This window comes from Pimephales promelas, chromosome 6 (assembly GCF_988280905.1).
Source record: "Pimephales promelas chromosome 6, fPimPro1.hap1.1, whole genome shotgun sequence".
NCBI classification, from domain to species: Eukaryota; Metazoa; Chordata; class Actinopteri; order Cypriniformes; family Leuciscidae; genus Pimephales; species Pimephales promelas.
The window spans coordinates 23022110-23043937 of NC_142774.1; the positions used below are offsets into that span (position 1 = coordinate 23022110).

At 48.5% G+C, this 21828-nt stretch overlaps 1 protein-coding gene across 2 annotated transcripts in view; it reads left to right on the top strand.

Annotated features, from left to right (window-relative positions):
- gpm6ba (glycoprotein M6Ba) overlaps positions 1-21828 on the top strand; it is a 141710-nt gene that overhangs the window by 97849 nt on the left and 22033 nt on the right. For both annotated transcript variants that reach the window (XM_039695069.2, XM_039695060.2), the window contains exons 3-5: positions 13302-13458; positions 14819-14987; positions 15252-15325. In XM_039695069.2, the coding sequence (XP_039551003.1) occupies positions 13302-13458; positions 14819-14987; positions 15252-15325 (400 nt within the window). The remainder of the gene's footprint in view (positions 1-13301; positions 13459-14818; positions 14988-15251; positions 15326-21828) is intronic.

Genomic DNA, 21828 nt, shown 5'->3' on the forward strand with positions numbered 1-21828 from the left:
TGTAGACACAACAAAATGATTCAGATTTCTCATGCCACAGTACTAGACGACAGACGGGTTGCTCTCGTCACAACTACGTAGTCAAACTCTGTTTGAGTCTGCGCGTCAGGGACGGAAGTGCTAAAAAATTGCTAAAAACGGGCTTCAATCTTCTCAATGGAGTTCCAGTGAGATCGCTCTGTCCATTTCTTTTACTGTCTATGATATTGTGTGGCGGAATACCACAGAAAGTGCTTGGGAACACTTTGACTCGGCGCAGTAATATCATCACTCGTGAAAAGTCCTCTCCCCATCTCACTCTACGGAGTGATGATATTCACTAGATATATATCATAAAGTCCATAGATATACATGCGCAGAGTTGAAGTGCTCCCAAGCACTTTCTGTGGTATTCCGCCATACAATATAGTTATCCACTTAGAAAAGCACAACGCTTTATTTTGTGTCACCATCCTAGGTCGAGTTACACTACTCGCGCAACTGTGTTTAAATAGGGAAAACTTGGAGGTGTTTGGTCGCTTCTTTGCTTGGCCCATATTGAATAAACTGGGCTAGTTAAGTGCTATCAAAGTGTCTGGCGATTGAGTGCACGCACTGAGACGAGATAGGTATGTATCAACTCGTATTAGTTAAGGGAATAACATAATTTAATATGAGAAAACGGTGGAGTATCCCTTTAAGTCTGTGCGTTAACTAGCATAACCTTATTGTAGTGTTATAGTTTATAATTTTCTACCTGATTGAATTCATGTCCATATGTAAGAACACAGTGTTCTGCTCAAAGGTGAGTATGTGGTGAGAAATCACCTCTAGAGTGCCAGCAAATAACCGGCATACTTTCCATAGCTGTCAACCCTCCCGTTTTTTCCGGGTTTCTCACGTATTTTTGTTCTTTTCCCGCTGTCTTCCCGTTTTAGTATTTTCCCGTAAAATATCCCATATTTTTACTCTGATTGTGTGAGACGTACGAGCTCGGACTGATTCGGCTTGAAGTCTTTTCTTCTCGGATGCGGCGCCGCGCGCGCTGGCCGGAGACACACTGGCTGTGTGGCATGTCCGTTTTTATTTCGGCTCCCATGTTAACAGATTAGAGCTTGCAGACTGCCCGTGTGACACGCGCGTCTACAGAAAACGTCTCGGTTACGGATGTTAACGGAGACATTACGTCAGGAGTGACGGAGAATGGGGGTTTCGCATAGAAAGCCAATCCTCTTCGAGTATTTAATAACGAGCCAATGGCATGAAAATGCCTTGGGGCTGCGGAATTTGCATAGCGTAACTCCGCCCCACCCTGTGGGTATAAAAGGAGGAAGTGAACGCAACCACAGTATGTGTTCGCTGAGGAGCCAAGACTGAACTCAGCGTCTACCCAGCGGTACAGCAGAAGTGGCAAGGAGACGTAACGTCTCCGTTCCCTACTTAGGGTTACATCCGTAACCGAGACGTTCTCTTTCATAGTCACTCCGAGTTACGTCAGGAGTGACGGAGAATGGGGGTCTATGCCATCCCGCCATCTTCATAGCTGTCTTCCAGTGCCCTGCAAAAGTCTGGACTCCTGAACTTACCTTATAACCAGGAGTTCCTACTTTAACACAGGAATACCAAGGTACACTGGGAAACATATCCCGGAAGGGACATGCAACCAAATGCCTACTGTAGGGAGGACTTAAGAATACACATATGGCCGTGTTAGGGACTACATATGGAGATCACTGGAGCACCAACCTACGGGTGGCTAAAAACTTAGCTCCAGGTGTGGCATATGGCTTGCCAAGGGAAGACACATGCTCAGAGAGGCTTACAGTGGATAATACACATTTGACAGTTACCGGAGGGAACCTTGCACACGGAGGCACCTAGCCGGCACCAGAGCAAGCAAAGTGGTGCCCGCATCATGAGTGCTGGAGGACTCAGGGCTTCAACGGAAGACTCAACTGAGGAATATCGCACTTATCCAGTCCGAGGAGTGCAATGGCGAGCAAGCAAAGACACCTAAGCGGGTCCAGTACTGGCAGGAGCGAGTACGCGAGAGGACACCGGCTCAATTCGCAGATTAAGAATCTTGCGAAGGTGTTTGGTGTCGCCCAGCCTGCAGCTCTGCAGATGTCTGTTAGCGAGGCGCCATGCGCTAAAGCCCAAGAGGCAGCCACACTGCGAATGGAGTGGGCCGTCACACCAAGGGGGCACGGTCGACGTTGCTGTAGGTAAGCCAAAGCAATGGCGTCCACTATCCAGTAAGACAGCCGTTGCTTTGAGAGAGCCCTTCCCCTTCTGGCTCCCCCCATAACAGACAAAGAGCTGGTCTGAGGTCCTGGAACACCGCATTCTGTCAATGTAGGCGCGGAGCGCACGTACCGAACAGAGCAGTGCCAAGGCTGGGTCTGCCTCCTCCAGGGGCAGCGCTTGCAGGTTCACCACCTGGTCCCGGAAGGGAGTGGTAGGAACCTTGGGCACATGTCTAGGCGGGGGTCTCAAGAACACGTGAGAGTAACCCGGCCCGAACTCCAGGCACGCTTTGTCAACGGAAAATGCGTGCAGGTCCTTTACCCTCATGACAGAGGCCAATGTAACCAGGAGTGCTGTCACATAGGACAGGACTTAAACTCTACCGATTGCAAAGGCTCCAGGGGAGGCCTCTGCAGAGCACTTAGATCTACTGAGAGGTCCCAAGAGGGCATGAGGGGAGGGCGAGACGGATTTAGCCTCCTCGCTCCCCTCAGGAACCTGATGACCAGGTCGTGCTTCCCGACGGACTTACCTTCTACAGCATCATGAGACACTGCAATGGCCGCGACGTAAACCTTAAGGGTGGAGGGTGACAGCCTACGCTCCAACCCCTCTTGCAGGAAGGAAAGCACGACACCGATCGAACATCTCCGGGGGTCTTCTCCGCAAGAAGAGCACCAGTTGACGAAGAGGCTCCACTTAGACGCGTAGAGGTGTCTCGTGGACGACGCTCTAGCGGAAGTGATGGTTGCCGCCACCGCAGGTGGCAGCGAACTCAAACCTGCCTCATCCCGTCCAGGAGCCACAGGTGTAGGCTCCAGAGCTCGGGACGAGGGTGCCACAGGATGCCCCGTCTCTGAGAGTGTCCTCAGAGGAAAGGCCAAGGAGGTGCTGTCGCGAGGAGCATCAGTTCGGAGAACCACGTCTTGGTGGGCCAGTAAGGGGCTACCAACAAGACCTGCTCCTCGTCCTCCTTGATCTTACACAACACCCGTGCAAGAAGGCTCACTGGGGAAACGCAGGCCAGGTGTGCGCCAGTGCATCTGTGCCGAGTGTGCCCTCGGACAGGGAATAAAACTGGCCGCAGTGGGATGAGTCCCGAGAGGCGAACAGATCTATCTGTGCCTCCCCGAACTGGTCCCAAATCAGCTGGACCGTCTGGGGATGGAGTCGCCATTCGCCGGAGATAGGGCGGACCCGTGACAGCTCGTCGGCCGCCAGGTTCCGGTCTCCTGGAATGTACACTGCACGAAGGGACCTCAGGTGCTTCTGACTCCATAGCAGGAGGTGGCGGGCGAGCTGCGACAACCGACGTGAGCGTAGACCACCCTGGTGGTTGATGTACGCTACTGTAGCGGTATTGTCTGAACGGACAAGTACGTGTTGACCCCTGAGCAGTGCTCGAAAGAGGTGCAGGGCCAGGCATACTGCCAGCAGCTCGAGGCAATTGATGTGCATGAGGCGGTGGGGTCCTGTCCAGGAACCCGCGGCTGCATGCCCATTGCACATGGCACCCCGACCCGTGGTAATGCATCCGTGGAGACAACGAGATGTCTGGAAACTCGCTGAAGAGGGACATCGGCCCGTAAAAAGCTGAGGTTCGACCACGGGAAGAAGGTTTGGCGGCACGCTGGAGTCATTGGAACTCGGAGCGAGCCGCAATGCCATGCCCACCTCGGGACTCGATCGCGAAGCCACAGCTGAAGCAGTCTCATATGAAGCAATCCGAGCGGCGTTGCCGTGGCTGTGGATGCCATATGCCCCAGGAGCCTCTGAAAAAGTTTCAGTGGGACCGCACTCTTGTCCTCGAACTGTCGAAGACAAGTCAGCAGTGAGTACGTGCGCTCGTTCGTGAGCTGTGCGGACATGGCGACCGAGTCTATCTCCATGCCGAGAAAAGAGATCCTCTGCACGGGGCAAAGTTTCCTCTTCCCCCGGTTGACCCGAAGGCCCAGACGGGCTAGGTGCCGGAGCACCAGGTCTCTGTGTTCGCAAACCTGTTCTCGAAAGTGTGCCAGTATCAGCCAATCGTCGAGATAGTTCAGGATGCGAACCTCGTGTTCGCGAAGGGGATCTTCGTGAAGACGCGAGGTGACAGAGCTAACCCGAATGGGAGAACCATGTACTGATATGCCTGGCCTCGAAAGCAAATCGAAGAAACGGTCTGTGTCGAGGCAAAATGGAGACATGAAAGTACGCGTCCTTCAGGTCAATCGCTGCAAACCAATCCTGAGGCCGGACGCACTCGAAAATGCATTTGGCTGTGAGCATTTTGAACGGTAGTCGATGGAGAGTACGGTTCAAAATGCACAGATCCAGGATCGGTCGTAACCTACCGGTCTTCTTGGGGACAATGAAGTAGGGGCTGTAAAACCCGGACCTCACTTCGGCTAGAGGGACCGTCTCGATTGCACCCTTCGCCAGCAGGGTCGCAATCTCCGCTCTCATGACCGGGGCATTGCCGCCAACCATAGTGGAGCGAACTCCCCTGAACGGGGGGGGGGGAGACCGTGCGAACTGAATCGCGTAGCCGAATCTGATTGTTCTGATGACCCAGCGGGACAGACCGGGGAGCTCTAGCCAAGCTCCCAGGAACTGAACCAGCGGGGTCATGCGAACCACAGACGTCCCCCCGGAGGGGCAACGGGACGGGGAGACCGGCATGCGCCCAGGAGTTACCCCGTGCGGATGCACAGTCGAGCCCCGTTCCCCAACAGAAGAGACCAGGGAAGGACCAGCGTTCCACGGGGGTCTGTTCTGCCGGGGGTCTGGCGATAGAGGGGGAGGGGAGTGGCGTAGTCGAGGGACGACACACGCTCCCTTCCGCACCCTCAGAAACAGAGAGGAATGAGAGGGTCGACGCCCTGGGACGTCGAGCGCACTCATTCCTGTCTGTGTGCTCAGTGATAGTGTCAAGTCCTTCTCCACCAACAAAAGCTGGGAACAAAAGATTCTCCGCCGGCCCTCCACTGGGGGAAGGAGGGGCCCTGCTACCCCCTCCTGTGAAAAACTGTGACACTATCCTGAGCAGCCCGCCTCAGGGACACCGCTTCGCCTGGCGTTAGCGGGGCACGCGGCCTGAGGGGGCTGTGACGCTCACCTGTGGCCTCCTCCGCGACGCGAACCGGCTGAAGGCTGCTGCTGGGGCCGCGTGGGAGGGAAGGGAGCCGCAGGGGGGCGTCCTCAGCGGCGAGCAGGGCGGAGGCATCTGAACCGACGGCTGGGTGGAGGCAGCAGCTGGCCGTCGGGGCAGAAGTGTATAACCGCCTCCGTCTGCTCCTGGGCGGTCGAAAACTGCTGGGCGAAGTCCTGGACCGCACCGCCGAAAAGTCATAGATGACGCTCCTGGACCACAGTGGTGGCCATCACCTGACCAAGGGAGCGAGTGGCCACTTCCGTCGCCCGTTTGAGAGCGAGGTCGGCGGCAGCTCGCAGCTCGCTTGGTCCGTCCCCCCCTCGTGCATATCCCTGAGCAGCTTTGCAGGTGCTCATCACATGCAGGGCGGAGGCTGCCTGTCCCGCCACTCTATAGGATCGCGCCGCCATAGACGACGAGAACCCACAGGCTTTGGGTGGGCGCCTGGGAGCACCGCGGGAGGACACGCTCTGCGGACGCAGTAGCATCGTAACAGAGCGCTCCACCGGGGGAGTCCCAGCGTACCCACGGGCAACCGGCCGCCGAGGGGAGGAAAGGCGGGAAAGCTGAAGCACGCTCTCGGGAGGACGAAGGGGCCCTCCAAGTGCGTGTCAGTTCCGCATGCAACTCAGGGAAAAAGGAAATTGGGGATGGCTGTGGCCGTGAGGCGGCAGCTTTACCCAAAAACCAATTATCCAACTGTGGTAGGGGGGCGTGGTTTTCGCGGCGTCTGTAGTGAGAGACGAGTCAATGAGCTGCGCGGAGAGTAAGTCGGTCAAGTACAAATGATGAACAGCTGTGTCTATTTGCAGTGATTGGAGCGGGGAGACCGTAAAAGCCGCAGACTGGGAGAGAGGAGGAGAGAGAACTGGGAGCTTGTGTGTGGCTGTGATCAGTGGGACGAGTCTGAGCCCGGGAAACCTGAAAAAGCTGTGTACAGCGGGAAAGAGTTTTATGTGAAGAGCGCTGAGGCGCCGTGGAAAGAGATACAAAAATAAAATCACACAAGCTCCTCTATTCGCCAACCCTGTCTCCTTCTTCACCCTTAACTGAACCTTATTACACTGGTGCCGAAACCCGGGAAGAAGGAGACTGCCGTCGCCATGTCGAGCCCGTCAGGATCGCCGTTTACAGAGATTATTCAATCACTCGCGGCCATGCAGAGGGAACAACATCAAGCCCTGCTGTCCTTCAAGGAAGAACACGAGCAGCGCTTCCAGGCGCTGCTTCAAGGACAGCAGGAGGACCGTGAGTTGTTCCGGAGCTGTTTCGACCAGGGGGCTGCGGCCACCCCCGCTACAACATCGGTCGCGGCGCTCTCGTTGTCACGGATGGGTCCCCAGGATGAACCGGAGGCGTTCCTGGACCTGTTCGAGAGGACAGCCGAGGCCCGGGGGGGGGCCCGAAACAGACTGGCCGCTGCGACTCATCCAACTCCTATCCGGGGAGTCACAGCTCGCCGCCCACCAACTGCCAGTCTCCAGTATCCTGGTCTACCAAGATCTACGGCGCGCCATTCTGCAGCGGGTCGGCGGAACAGCATCGTCAGCGGTTCCGTTCCCTGACTCTGGAGGAGGCCGGTCGGCCCTTCGTGATGGCGCAACAGCTCTGAGGCTCCTGCCGTAAATGGTTGATGGCCGAGGGAAGTGACGTCGAGACAATCATCGACCAGGTGGTACTGGAGCAGTTCATCACGAGGCTTCCCAAGAAAAGAGCTCAATGGGTCGAGTGCCACCGTCCGACGTCGCTGGACCAGGCCATCCAACTGGCGGAAGATCACATGGTGGCGTGCTCAGGGGTCGGCGAACCCCTCCCATCTGCCTCTCTCTCCCACTCTTTTTTTCCCCCTCCCCAGTCTCTCGTCCCCCTCTGCAAAACCTATCCCTTCTCCCAGGTCTCGGGGTGGGCCGGCGTCCAGGCTCGTGCCACGATGGAGACCCGGCGGGCAGAGGGACTCCCCGTCGGCCGGGAGGATGATGGAGAGGGGGACACCTGTCAGGGAATTCCCCTCCCCGGCTCCGGTCGTTGCGCTCTCCCCACACCAATCCCTTGCCCCACTTCCCGCCGCTGGGACAGCGGGAAAGCCTGGGCCGGCCTGTTGGCGCTGTGGGGACCCGGGCCACTTTATCGATCGGTGTCCGGTCATGGAGGTGGGGACGCTGGTCCGGGTCCCCGACACGCCACGGGCCGCCCCCGATCAAGCTGGCTTGTACCAGATACCCGTGAGTATCAAGGGGGGTACTTATCAGGCTTTGGTGGATTCAGGATGTAACCAAATCTTGATTCATCAAAGCCTAATTCGATCTGGGGCAATGGATAACAGCCGCATGGTTAAAGTACGGTGTGTGCACGGGGTCGTGGTGAGTTATCCCTTAATGCCGGTAAAAATTTTATTCAGGGGCCAAAAGCATGGTGTAGAGGTGAGAGTTAACCCGCACCTCCGGCATCCGCTAATTGTGGGTACGGATTGGCCGGGCTTTATGAATTTGTTGAAATTTTTATGTGCGAGTGCCGCTCGGGGGGAAAAGCAGCAGGGGAAGACAACGATGGTGCAGGTGGGAGATGCTGTACCGGGACCTCTGGGCACTGCGGCCGGGGAACAGAGCGCGTCAGAGGGAAATATTCTCTCTGAGCGTGATGATTTTCCCTTGGAGCAGTCCCAGGACGAGACGCTCAAACATGCGTTTGATAAGGTCCAGTCCATCGACGGACAGCTACTCCACCCGCACCAACCGCTCTCTTACCCCTATTTTTGCATAATTAAAGATAGGTTGTATCGGGTGGCCCGAGACGCCCAGACAAAAGAAGATACAACCCAGTTATTAGTACCAAAGAGCCGTCGGGAAATGCTTTTCCAGGCGGCTCACTGTAATCCGATGGCCGGTCATTTAGGGCAAACGGCGACACTAAACCGTCTCATGGCCCGATTCTTTTGGCCGGGCATTCACGAGAACGTGCGCAGGTGGTGCGCGTCTTGTCGCATGTCAGTTGGTTAATCCACCGGCCACTCCAAAAGCACCCTTGTGCCCCCTTCCACTGATGCAGGTCCCCTTCGAGCGAATTGGCATGGACCTCACCAGGCCATTAGAACGGTCAGCACGAGGGCATCGTTTTGTGCTAGTCTTAGTAGACTACGCAACACGATACCCGGAGGCAGTTCCGCTTCGCAATATCTCAGCTAAGAGTGTTGCAAGCGCGCTGTTTTCATTAATCTCCCGGGTGGGGATCCCGAAAGAGATCCTCACCGATCAGGGCACGGCGTTTATGTCAAGGACAATCCGCGAACTTTACATGTTGTTAGGCATTAAATCGTTTCGCACCAGCGTCTATCACCCACAAACGGACGATCTGGTCGAACGGTTTAATCGGAAGTTAAAAGCCATGATTCCTAAGTTCTTTCACGAAGACGCCAAAAATTGGGATAAGTGGCTAGAACCCCTGTTGTTTGCTATACGCGAAGTCCCCCAAGCCTCCACGGGGTTTTCCCCTTTCGAGCTTCTTTTCGGTCGTCAACCCCGTGGGGTGTTGGATGTACTGAAAGAGACTTGGGAGGACGGACCATCCGCTAGCAAAAACGAAATTCAGTATGTCCTGGACCTGAGTACGAAACTTCACACTTTGGGGCGGCTATCTTTGGAGAATTTGTTACAGGCCCAGGACAGACAGAGGCAGCAATATAATAGGGGGGCTAGACTTCGTCAATTTGCACCGGGAGATAAGGTCCTTGTATTACTTCCCACGTCCAGTTTGAAATTGCTCGCAAAGTGGCAAGGGCCCTTTGAGGTCACACGGCGGGTTGGGAATCTCAACTATGAGGTAGTTCGAACAGATAGGGGCGGGGGACGTCAGATTTACCACCTCAACCTGCTAAAAAAATGGGTTGAGGCTGAGGCAGTGATGCTGGTGACGGTGGTAGGTAGAGAGGAGGACCTCGGGCCAGAAGTGAATATCAAACCCCATTCCTTCGCTCTGGCGACCACCTCTCACCCTCGCAGCTCACTGACATTAAGAATTTACAAGCAGAGTTTGCAGATATGTTCTCGCCCCTACCTGGCCGAACGAATCTCATTCAGCACCACGTTGAGACTGATCCGGGGGCCGTAGTACGTTGCCGCCCGTATCGTTTACCAGAACACAAAAAAGTGGTTCAAGCCGAATTAGAGACGATGCTGGACCTGGGGGTAATAGAAGAATCCAACAGTGACTGGGCGAGCCCGATAGTTTTAGTCCCGAAACCTGACGGCTCGGTTCGTTTCTGTGTGGATTATAGAAAGGTGAACGCGGTGTCTAAGTTTGATGCTTATCCAATGCCGAGGATTGACGAATTGCTTGATCGGCTTGGTTCCGCTCGATTTTATTCGACACTGGATTTGACAAAGGACTATTGGCAGATCCCCTTATCTCCAATATCCAAAGAAAAAACAGCTTTTACCACGCCGTTTGGATTACACCAATTTGTCACGCTTCCGTTCGGGTTGTTCGGGGCACCGGCGACTTTTCAGCGGCCGCATGCTGCATATGCCGCTGCTTACTTGGATGACATCATCATCTATAGTAATGATTGGCAACGTCATATGCAGTATTTGCGTGCTGTCCTGAAAACGCTGAGAAGAGCTGGGCTCACGGCCAACCCGAAGAAGTGTGCAATTGGGCGGGTGGAAGTAAAGTACCTGGGGTTCCACTTGGGACATGGACAGGTGCGTCCCCAAATTGATAAGACAGCTGCAGTTGCAACCTGTCCAAGTCCGAAGACCAAAAAGGAGGTTAGGCAGTTCCTGGGGCTGGCGGGATATTATAGACGGTTTGTACCTAACTATTCGGACCTCGCTAGCCCGCTGACTGACCTAACTAAAAAGGGCGCTCCAGATACGGTTCAGTGGACGGAGCAATGCCAGCGGGCTTTTACCCAGATAAAGGCTGCTCTGTGTGGCGGCCCGCTTTTGCATGCTCCTGACTTTTCTCTCCCTTTCATCCTACAGACGGACGCGTCGGACAGGGGTTTGGGCGCGGTCCTGTCCCAGGAGGTGGGGGGGGGGAGAACGGCCGGTGCTGTACATCAGTCAGAAGCTTTCGAAGAGAGAGACGATGTACAGCACCATTGAGAAGGAGTGTTTGGCCATCCGGTGGGCTGTCCTCACCCTCCGCTACTACCTCCTGGGCCGGGAGTTCACCCTGTGTTCGGACCACGCGCCCCTCCAATGGCTCCACCGCATGAAAGATACCAACGCGCGGATCACCCGGTGGTATTTGGCGTTACAATCTTTTAAGTTTCAGGTGGTCCACAGGCCGGGGACGCAGATGGCGGTGGCCGACTTACTCTCCAGGAGGAGGGGGGGGGGGGCTGCAAGCCGGACGGTTCCCCGGCCTGAGTCGGGCGGTAGGGGTATGTGGTAGGGGGGCGTGGTTTTCGCGGCGTCTGTAGTGAGAGACGAGTCAATGAGCTGCGCGGAGAGTAAGTTGGTCAAGTGCAAATGATGAACAGCTGTGTCTATTTGCAGTGATTGGAGTGGGGAGACCGTAAAAGCCGCAGACTGGGAGAGAGGAGGAGAGAGAACTGGGAGCTTGTGTGTGGCTGTGATCAGCGGGACGAGTCTGAGCCCGGGAAACCTGAAAAAAAAAACCTGTGTACAGCGGGAAAGAGTTTATGATTTAGTGTTTGTTTTATTTCTGAGTTTTATGTGAAGAGTGCTGAGGCGCCGTGGAAAGAGATACAAAAATAAAAACACACAAGCTCCTCTATTCGCCGACCCTGTCTCCTTCTTCACCCTTAACTGAACCCTAATAAACCAACCGCGAGAGTTCCACAGGGCGGAGTTCCACTCCCACCCGATGCTCACGGTGGCCCGAGATAGCATGGCCGTCATCTCGGGATCAGACACGGCGACGCTGACGCTCCCGAGGGAGGCAACGCAGCCGCATCCTCACTTCCCGAGGAATCAAGCCCGCCTTGTGATGCTGCGATCGACATCGGATCATCCTCTGGAGCGCCGAACGAAACAGACGGTACCTGCGAAGAGGCATGCGCCTGCCGCAATCCGGCGCTCGCTGGCTCTGACACTGGAGCGGTGGGTGTGGCCCGAGGAGCTAGCGTCGGGGGTCTGTTTCACACAGTCACCGTCAAATCACCCTACCCGCGAGTCGAAGAGCTTCTATTAAGAAGAAGCAGAACGAGTAGCGGACACGGGGACTCTCACTTTTATCAGATCATTGAGTCTAGATCACAGTGTAGAGATGATCATGTTCCCCTTATTCAGAAGGAACATGAGTCATCCACGAACGCTGCTACTGCATGCAGAATGCCCAGACACACATGAGCAGCGATCGTGACCATCAGAAGATGACATGAATCGACCGCACCCAGGAAAACACGGGCGAACTGTCTTTAAAAAGACGTGCCACGTGCAGCTCTTTCAATGGAGAGGAGGAAATTCACTCTTTCAGCGCTGAGGCGTCCAGGGAGAAACGCACAGTCTGACAGACCACTGCTCAGATCGCAGGCAATGCAGAATCTCGCTGGGTACTGCCATCACACCAACACTGAAGAGGACGCTCGAAGAGTTGTACTCAGTGAAACTGGCTTTGGGAGTGAAGAAATCTCTGCGAAAACATACTGCGGTTGCGTTCACTTCCTCCTTTTATACCCACGGGGTGGGGCGAAGTTACGCTATGCAAATTCCGCAGCCCCAAGGCATTTTCATGCCATTGGCTCGTTATTAAATACTCGAAGAGGATTGGCTTTCTATGAGAAAACCCCCATTCTCCGTCACTCCTGACGTAACTCGGAGTGACTACGAAAGGGAACGCATGCATGCTAGAAATAGAACTGACGCTTATTTTTTCACGTGACACGCAAGCGTGTTGAAAGCGTTTCCAGGCAAAAATAAATAAATAAATAAAAATTAGGAAACGATGTTTATATGTCATTTTGTACTTGAATAGCCTACATTTTACATTTTGATGTTTGAAAGTTTTTACATAAATTCAGATATCAATGTAATTTAAACAAATAATAATTATAATAATCGATTTATATTGCCATTAGTTTTGCCTATATATAATTTAATGTCATATAACATATGAATAAAATATCTTTTTTTATTATTATTATTTGTTTCTTATGCTCTTAACAATGTGATTACACGAAAAAGAAGAAAAAACTTTTGGAAAAAAACGTTCTGGGAGGATATAAAGATGGGATAGGCTACAATAACAACAGAGTGTGTCTTCTGAGTGACGGTCCACCACCAGGCTAAATATAGGCTCTTTAAAACTACACAAAATGTATAAATGTAATTGAAATAAACAGACAGCCCACTTCCCTATTTTGTGGGTTTTGGAAGATGTGATAACAGTTGAAATTGTTGTCTTAAAGGCAAGAGCAACACGTACACCGCTAATCCAAATGTAGGTTTTTTTTGTTTAAATGACACTAGTTTCTAGGCTAGTTATTAACTCTTATACTTTTAAGGATTAGTGCTTTATTTTTAAAGTTTGTGGGTAAGAATCGTGTAAAAAAAAATCCCTTATTTTGGGGATGGATTCCGGGAAAACTCCCTTATTTTCAATGTTCAATGTTGACAGCTATGACTTTCTGTACCATCATGTCAACTTGAACTTTACTGGGAGAAAATGGCCTTTGACTTCCTGTGCACATGCACAGTGTTAGTGTGCAGTAAACACAGTACCTAAAATCTGCAATTGTTACAAAGCAATACAAAGCAGGAACTCAGGCAAATGTGATCTTAAATAAACCATGCTTTTATGTTTTGGTATCGTTCAATCTAAACTGATCTGTTTTCGTGTATTCGAGTTAGAACTAAAGAGTTGAAATTGAATAATCTCTGTTTCTCCGTATAAATATTTGACAATTTTGAGGGATTGTTGCCCACCTCTCACATTAACACATTCAATATATAGAGAAATTTCCTTTGTTATGAAGGGTTCAGATTTTGCAGTATATCATCTATGGAATCGCCTGCTTCTTCTTCCTGTATGGCATTATCCTGTTGGCTGAGGGCTTCTACACCACCAGTGCTGTCAAAGAGATGCACAGCGAGTTCAAGACGACTGTGTGTGGACGCTGCATCAGTGCCATGGTAATGCCAGCATGCACATACAAGCATGGACATACAAAACAAGGCACAGCAGAAAATGCCTGTACCTAGATTTCTGCAAAACTCCAAAGACGTATGCATACAATTGAGATTCAGTTTCCAGCGTTCCTTGGACAATACTATGTTAAGACCTCCAAACACTTTTGCCATAGTGCATGGTTTATAAACTAATACATTTTGATGTTTGCATAACATAACCAACACCACTTGATAGAGCATTAACCTTTTAGTTCACCAGACAATTAATTTCCGAACTGCTGTGATATAGACCCAACCAATGAAATACAATACTGCCAGATTCAGATTCAATACAAGGCTGCCACAATATCACACTATCACATTAACGAGCTCATTCAAATTCATTTACCCCCCTCCATAAACATTAACTCTTGAGGACAGACCTGGCACGATCAGTGCAGTGTACCCTAATTCCTATAATTGCTGCAGATGTCCAGTGGGATTCATCTTTGGTCTTCGTTTCCTGTTTACACTTTTGGGCTTCGGGGTCTATACGACCCCAACAATTGATTGAGTAATTGTACAAAGAATCTAAATTTTTAATCATACAAATAATATCATTTTTTTTTTTTTTTACTTTTCATCTATTCATTAATGCTGTGTTTTTGGAGATATAAAGTACTTTTGAATCCATATACCACACAAATCCTCAACTACACCATTAGCTTGCATATGAAATGTTATTTTTTTATGATACATTGCTTTCATGCTCTAGTACTAGGCCTTCACTTCCTATGTAAAAATTTTCATTATTATGCCGGATTTCTTTTTTTTTTTTTGTTGTTGTTGTTTTTTTGACACATAAAGAAAATATATTTAGTTTTTGTTTTTTTCACATTTCCCATTCATTTCAATGTGGGGTCATTGACCCTAAAGACCAGAAGTGTAAACATTTTTTTACATACCTTCAGAACAACCGAATCAAGCCCAGTTTTTTGTGTGTGATTGATAATGTATGAAAAGTCACAAAATCATATTCCACTGAGATGAAGGGAAACTTTTTTTATTAAGTAAAGCTAGAGCCTTCAGGCCATGTATGGATGTGTCTTTGTATGTACTGTATGTGTACTCTTGTGATGTTTTTTAAGCTGGGAATCATGTGTGTATATTCGCATGAGTGATTGTGATAATCTAGTTGCGACAGATCCAAGGTGATTCAGCGGTAAATAGGTCATCATTCTGGGTCACGTTCATGCTGTATACACTGCAGGATTTAAACAGGATTAAAACTATGAGATTATTCTAGTCATTACGATATTATTGAGTGGATATTTAGCATGCGAGTCTAACTGCAACAACCTTTTTTCTTCTTTCTTTTTTGAAGTTTGTGTTCCTCACCTACATTCTGGGTTTGGGATGGCTAGGCATCTTTGGCTTCTCTGCGGTGCCTGTTTTCCTCTTTTATAACATGTGGACCACGTGTGGTGCCATGAAGTCCCCCATTGCCAATCTCACCTCTGTGGACAACATCTGTGTCGATGTGCGGCAGTATGGTAAAAAAAAAAAAAAGATTGAGATTGAATCATTAGATAATTCTTGGTCATATTGATTTGCAAAATCAACATCAATTTACAATGTAAGATTTGATTTTAACAGAATATTAACTAGTTTACACTTCCTTTTATAAATACAATTAGCCATTTCCTTCCCTGGCATTTACTGAAAGCCCAACCAGTGGCAAACTATATAACCATTCGTTTAGTAACTATATAACCACTTTTTAGATGAATGTATCTAATAAATGTAAACATTTTCAGGAATCATTCCATGGAACGCAAGTCCTGGTAAAGCCTGTGGGTCCACACTAAGCGACATCTGCAATACTAGTGAGGTGAAGGTTTAACTCATTTATCCCTGAAGATCATCATATGTACTGGAAGGAAGTTACCCTTTGAAGCTTGACATGAAATAATAGTCAGAAAAAACATGCAGTTTCTGTTATTTATACTGTAGGCTATCGCCAAAAAATAAGATGGCATTCTGATTGATTGTAATAAAGGCCTAAATAAATAACAGTACATTTTTATAACAGTATAGCAGACTACCGACATAAAATGCATGTAAATATCAATTGTCACTACTTTTTATATCCTAGAGCTGCAAGATTCATCATTAAAAAAATCATAATCTCATTCCTAAATGACAATGATTATGCCTGTCTCTATTAAAGGATTAGTGAAAATGTCCTGATAATTTATTCACCGCAACATCATCCAAGATATTCATGTCTTTCTTTCTTCATTTAAAAAAATCAAGGTTTTTGAGGAAAACATTCCAGGATGTTTCTCCTTTTTTCTTTTCAACAACACAGTATTATTTCTGTGTTATAAATATTTTTAGTATCACAAAAGTACTAGGATAAACACTGATAAAAATACAGAAAATCACCTTTTGAAAGTAATTTGACGCTTCAGCAGTTGTATAGATTACATTGTTACAGGACTTCTAAACAAATGTATTTGTCATTGAATAATTCATTCAAGAGATTTGTTCAAAAACTCTGAAAACTGTGATGTTCAGTAATGAAACAAGTGAAGTATTTATGAGTGAGTCATTGAATCATTCATTCAAATTCAAATTAAAAATGAATAAATAATTCATTCAGATTAATTCAACAGTCTAAATAGACTGCAGCAATTAAAATTTTGTCAGAACCTCTAGTAAATTACATGTTTTTTTTTTGTTTAATTGTCTGTTCAGTAGAATCGTGATCTCTGTTTGAAACAAAAAAAATGTGATTCTCAGTTTATCCAGAATTGTGCAGCTCTAATTTCTCCCAATATGTCTTATTAAGATGATATTTAAATGCTTAGTTTTAAGATCAAAGCTCTGTCATTTTTATTGTTGGGCCAAAACATATAATACGATACAATACAAAAATGTTTAAAGGAGTAGTTCACTTTTTAGAAAAAAACTTTTGCTGATAATTTACTCACCCCCATGTCATCCAAGATATCCATGTCGTTCTTTCTTCAGTCGAAAAGAAATTAAGGTTCTCTTTCGTCTGGGAATTCATACGTCTCGTCGGAGGAGTTTCCAACTAATTGGGATCACGCTAGGGAGACTAATTGCCTTCGAGTGAATTAAAAATGAGCCAATGAATATTGACATGTGGAATTTGCAATCCACGTCCCGCCTATCAATGCGGGTATAAAACGGAAGCAAACAAGTCAAGTCAAGTCAAGTCACATTTATTTATATAGCGCTTTTCACAATACAGATTGTATCAAAGCAGCTTCACAGTGATAACATGTAAGTAGCACAACACAGATCAACAACATTGCTAAACACTAAATAAATAACCCCAACTGAGCAAGCTCAAAGCAAGCCAAAAGCAAGGCGACAGTGGCAAGGAACCAAACTCCATCAGATTGGATGGAGAAAAAACCTTGGGAGAACCCAGGCTCAGTCGGGGGCCAGTTCTCCTCTGGCTTACATTCATATTGTTTAAATATAAATATTAAATATAAATATTGTTTATGAATCAAACGGCGCCATAACATATCGCAGGTGTTGAGTCGTCTCATCACAGGCGTTGAGTCGTCTCATCACAGGCGTTGGGGCATCCGAAATCCCCGTGAGAGGCTGGACACAAAACTGGACCTGACGAACGCCATTTTTCTCGGGACAAGCGTCCCGAGATAACAGCAGAAAGGCAGATGGGAAATAATTAGCATAGCTGATGTTCATAATAATTTCCGTTATAACTCACAAACTCTCCGTAACCCGAACTCTCCGCAACCCAACCATACGCGCCGACCCGTTTGTCTAAGAGGCTGTCGAGCCCCACTGGTGCGTTAAGCAGTTTCAGTGGCAAACGGTTCCGTATGGCATAACAGAGGACTAGAAGGTAAGCATTATGTGAATGCTTGACTAAAGAGATGCGTCTTTAATCTAGTTTTGAACTGTGTCAGCGAGTCAGAGGCTCGGACCGTATCGGGAAGGCCATTCCAGAGTTTTGGAGCTAAATGCGAGAACGCCCTCCCTCCTTTACTGGACTTCAATATCCTAGGAATGACCAGAAGCCTTGAATTTAGTGATCTTAAGGAACGCGGTGGATTGTAGGGCGAAAGAAGGTCCGTTAAGTACATAGGTGCTAAACCATTTAGGGCTTTATAGGTCAGTAGTAGTATTTTGTAGTTGATGCGGAACTTAATAGGTAACCAGTGTAGAGATGATAAAATCGGTGTTATATGATCATATTTTCTTGACCTAGTAAGAACTCTAGCAGCTGCATTTTGTACTAACTGTAGCTTGTTTATTGAGGATGCAGGACAACCAGCTAATAAAGCATTACAGTAATCTAGTCTCGAGGTCATGAATGCGTGAACTAATTTTTCTGCATCAGAAATAGATAGCATGTTACGTAGCTTAGCAATGTTTCTAACACACATAAACACACATACCTTTGCTTTTAGCTTCGGAGCCGAACTTAGTGTCCTCTGAGTGATGAGCTACAAAGATTAGTTTGATATCTTCACGCTCAACGAGTCTGCTGTTTCGGGAAGAACCTCATTGGTAGTCTGAAGGTTACAGTGAGGAATGATCTTCCGGGTGAAAGACCCCCTCGGACATCCCACTCCTCTTCAGCCATGCCACTGGGGTCTTTGGAGGAGTGTACTAGGTCATACCATGTGGCTCCAGTCGTTTACTTCGGGGCCCCTCCGGATGACCAGATGTCGATCGCAGCATCGGAGGGAGATGAGTTGCGATCTGGGGATGATGACTCGGCTGCACTGCCCCCTTCGGGTGTGGTAGTGTTCTCCGAGCCTGACCCGGAGATGACACTTATGCTCGCCCGGGCGGCCGAGAAGGTCAGGCTCGTGTGGAACCCTCCACCACGTCCCGAACCGTCTCGGGTTGATGATTGGTATCTCGGGGCGGCCCGTGCTGGTACTCAGCGCACCGCGCCGGTTCCTTTCTTCCCAAAGGTGCATGAGAAGGTGACGAAATCTTGGTCGAACCGCCTGGCAGCTAGACTGAGGTTGACTCCCTCCTACTCCCTCACCACTCTCGATAGCGTAGCAACGCAGAAGCACATCTTCGAGTGCATCCGTCCCCAGGATTGGTTTGCAGCGATCGACCTGAAGCATGCATACTTTCATGTCTCGATTCTGCCTCGACACTGGCCCTGTCGCCCCGCATCTTTACGAAGGTCGTGGAGGTGGCCATTGTTCCCATGAGAGAACATGGCATTCAGATTCTCAACTATCTCGACGACTGGCTGATAATGGCTCACTCACGAGATCTGTTGTGTGATCACAGGGACCTGGTGCTCCGGCACCTCAGCCATTGGGGGCTTCAGGCCAACCGGGACTTCACGATCGAGTCCTAAGATGGGCGTGGAAGAGCGGCACGTTCTGGGTCAAAGTTACCCCGCACTGTCGCCAAACCTTCGTCCCTTGGTCGGACCCTGCGTTTCTACGGGCCGGAGTGCCTCTAGTCCAGGTGTCCAGGCATGCTGTAGTCTCCACGGATGCCTCAGCCATCGGATGGGGTGCCACGTACAACGGGCATGCAGTCTCAGGTCTGTGGACAGGGCCTCAGCTGCATTGGCACATCAACTGCCTGGAGTTGCAAGCAGTACGATTAGCCTTGTGCCGCTTCAAAGGGTTGCTTCGTCACAAGCATGTACAGGTCCGTTCGGACAGCACTGCGGCCGTTGCGTACATCAATCATCAAAGTGGTCTACGCTCCCGCCGTATGTCGCGACTTGCCCGCCATCTCCTCCTATGGAGTCAGAAGTTTCTGAGGTCGCTTCATGCTGTTCACATCCTGGGTGCACTCAACCGTGTAGCAGACGAGCTCTCACGGCAACCGTCCCTTCCAGGAGAATGGTCCCTCCAACCCCAGGCGGTCCAGCTGATATGGCAAGTCCTCAGAGCCGCTCAGATAGATCTGTTTGCCTCTCCGGACACGACCTATTGCCAGTTGTTTTATTCCCTGACCGGAGGGTCCCTTGGCACGGATGCACTGGCAAACAGCTGGCCCCAGGGCCTGCGCAAGTATGCGTTTCCCCCAGTGAGCCTTCTCGCACAGACATAGTGCAATGTCAGGGAGGAGCAGGTCTTGCTAGTTGCGCCCAACCGGACCTGGTTCCCGGAACTCATGCTCCTCGCGATAGCACCTCCTTGGCCCATTCCTCTGAGGAAGGACCTGCTTTCTCAGAGACGGGGCACTCTATGGCACCTGCGTCCAGATCTGTGGAGACTTCATATCTGGTCCCGGACGCAGAGGTTCTAGAGGGCCTACCCAGCTAGAAATTTTACGTTCCCAGAATGTTCTGAGAACGTCTCCACTGGTGTCAAGGACGTTGCATGGTAACGTTCCCACAACGTTCCCAGACAGTCATGATGTGGAGTTCTTTAAAGGGTTTGGGGACGTTATTTGGAGGACCTTTAGGGAACATTCAGGATGTTCTGGGAACGTTTAGGGGACAATATTTAATTCAGAAATCCAATGTTTCCAAAACATTCTGAGAACGTCCTGCTGGTGTCAAGGACGTCGCCTGGTAACGTTCAGCAAGATTCTTTTTTTGAGAAACACAAGGTGTTGGTAGCTGCAGTCCTCATCAGGTCAAGTCTTAGCCAAGTCTTAGCCAACCACACTCTGAAACGAACAGTGTTTCCCTTACCATTGTTTGCATCGCTTGCGCTGTTTTTTTGCCTATATGAAGACAAATGTATGAACTTCCTCTCCAGGCTCTAGATCCACTCTGAAAGTCACTTTGTGATCATTTTACTGCTTCATTTGAGAAACTATCATCATGACATAAACACACAGAAACTCAAAAGGTCTTCGCGGCAACCCGTCAAAATAAAAGTTCGGTTTAACTTGACAGAAATACAGTATATTACTGTTGTAGTAGAATTTAGATATGTCCTAATGTAATAATACACTAACACTAATCCAAATAAATCATGATTTTTGTTTTTTAACAAAACTGAATTTAAGGTATAATCAATGTTTTAATTTTAACAGTAAAGATCATTGTGCAGCATGTTATTTTACAAAAAGTTTATGATAAATGAAAAAATTTTATTACCAGCAAAAACACAACACAGAATTAGTGTGGAATTTTTTTCAAACATATATTTTGTTTCCTTAAATGTTCATAATATATGATTTCAATTAATTAGATATGCTTTTTGATTGCTAAATTACATGCCCACTCCGCAACACTAGCAGGTTCACCCCCTTTTATGCTATGTGACCATAAAATAACCAACATGGAACGTCCCCCTAAAGTCACATAAAGAACGTCATTGTATGACCAACTTAGACCCATATGAGAAAGTTTTGATTACATCCTCTTTGTAACGTTGTTATGTGACCATAAGATTGCCATTACGGAACGTCCCCCTAAAATCATATAAGGAATGTTATAATATGACCGACTTAGACCCATATGAGAACGTTTTGATTACATCCTCTGTTATGTGACCATAAGATTACCATTACGGAACATCCCCCTAAAGTCATATAAAGAACGTTATAATATGACCAACTTAGAACCATATGAGAACGTTTTGATTCCATGCTCTTTGTAACGTTGTTATGTGACCATAAGACTGCCATTACGGAACGCCCCCTAAAGTCCTATAAGGAACGTTATAATATGACCGACTTAGAACCATATGAGAACGTTTTGATTACATCCTCTTTGTAACATTGTTATGTGACCATAAGATTGCCATTACAGAACGTCCCCCTAAAGTCATATAAGGAATGTTATAATATGACGACTTAGACCCACATGAGAACGTTTTGATTACATCCTCTTTGTAACGTTGGTATGTGACCATAAGATTACCATTACGGAAAATCCCCCTTAAGTCCTATAAGGAATGTTATAATAGGACCAAATTAGACCCATATGAGAACGTTTTGATTATGTCCTCTTTGTAACGTTGTTATGTGACCATAAGATTACCATTACGGATCGCCCCCCTAAAGTCATATAAGGAACGTTATAATATGACCAACTTAGAACCATATGAGAACGTTTTGATTCCATCCTCTTTGTAGAGTTGTTATGTGACCATAAGACTGCCATACAGAACGCCCCCTAAAGTCCTATAAGGAACGTTATAATATGACCAACTTAGAACCATATGAGAACGTTTTGATTACATCCTCTTTGTAAAGTTGTTATGTGACCATAAGATTACCATTACGGAACGTCCCCCTTAAGTCCTATAAGGAACGTTATAATAGGACCAACTTAGAACCATATGAGAACGTTTTGATTATGTCCTCTTTGTAACGTTGTTATGTGACCATAAGATTGCCATTACGGAACGTTCGAGATATGCCCAAGGTTCCTACCACTCC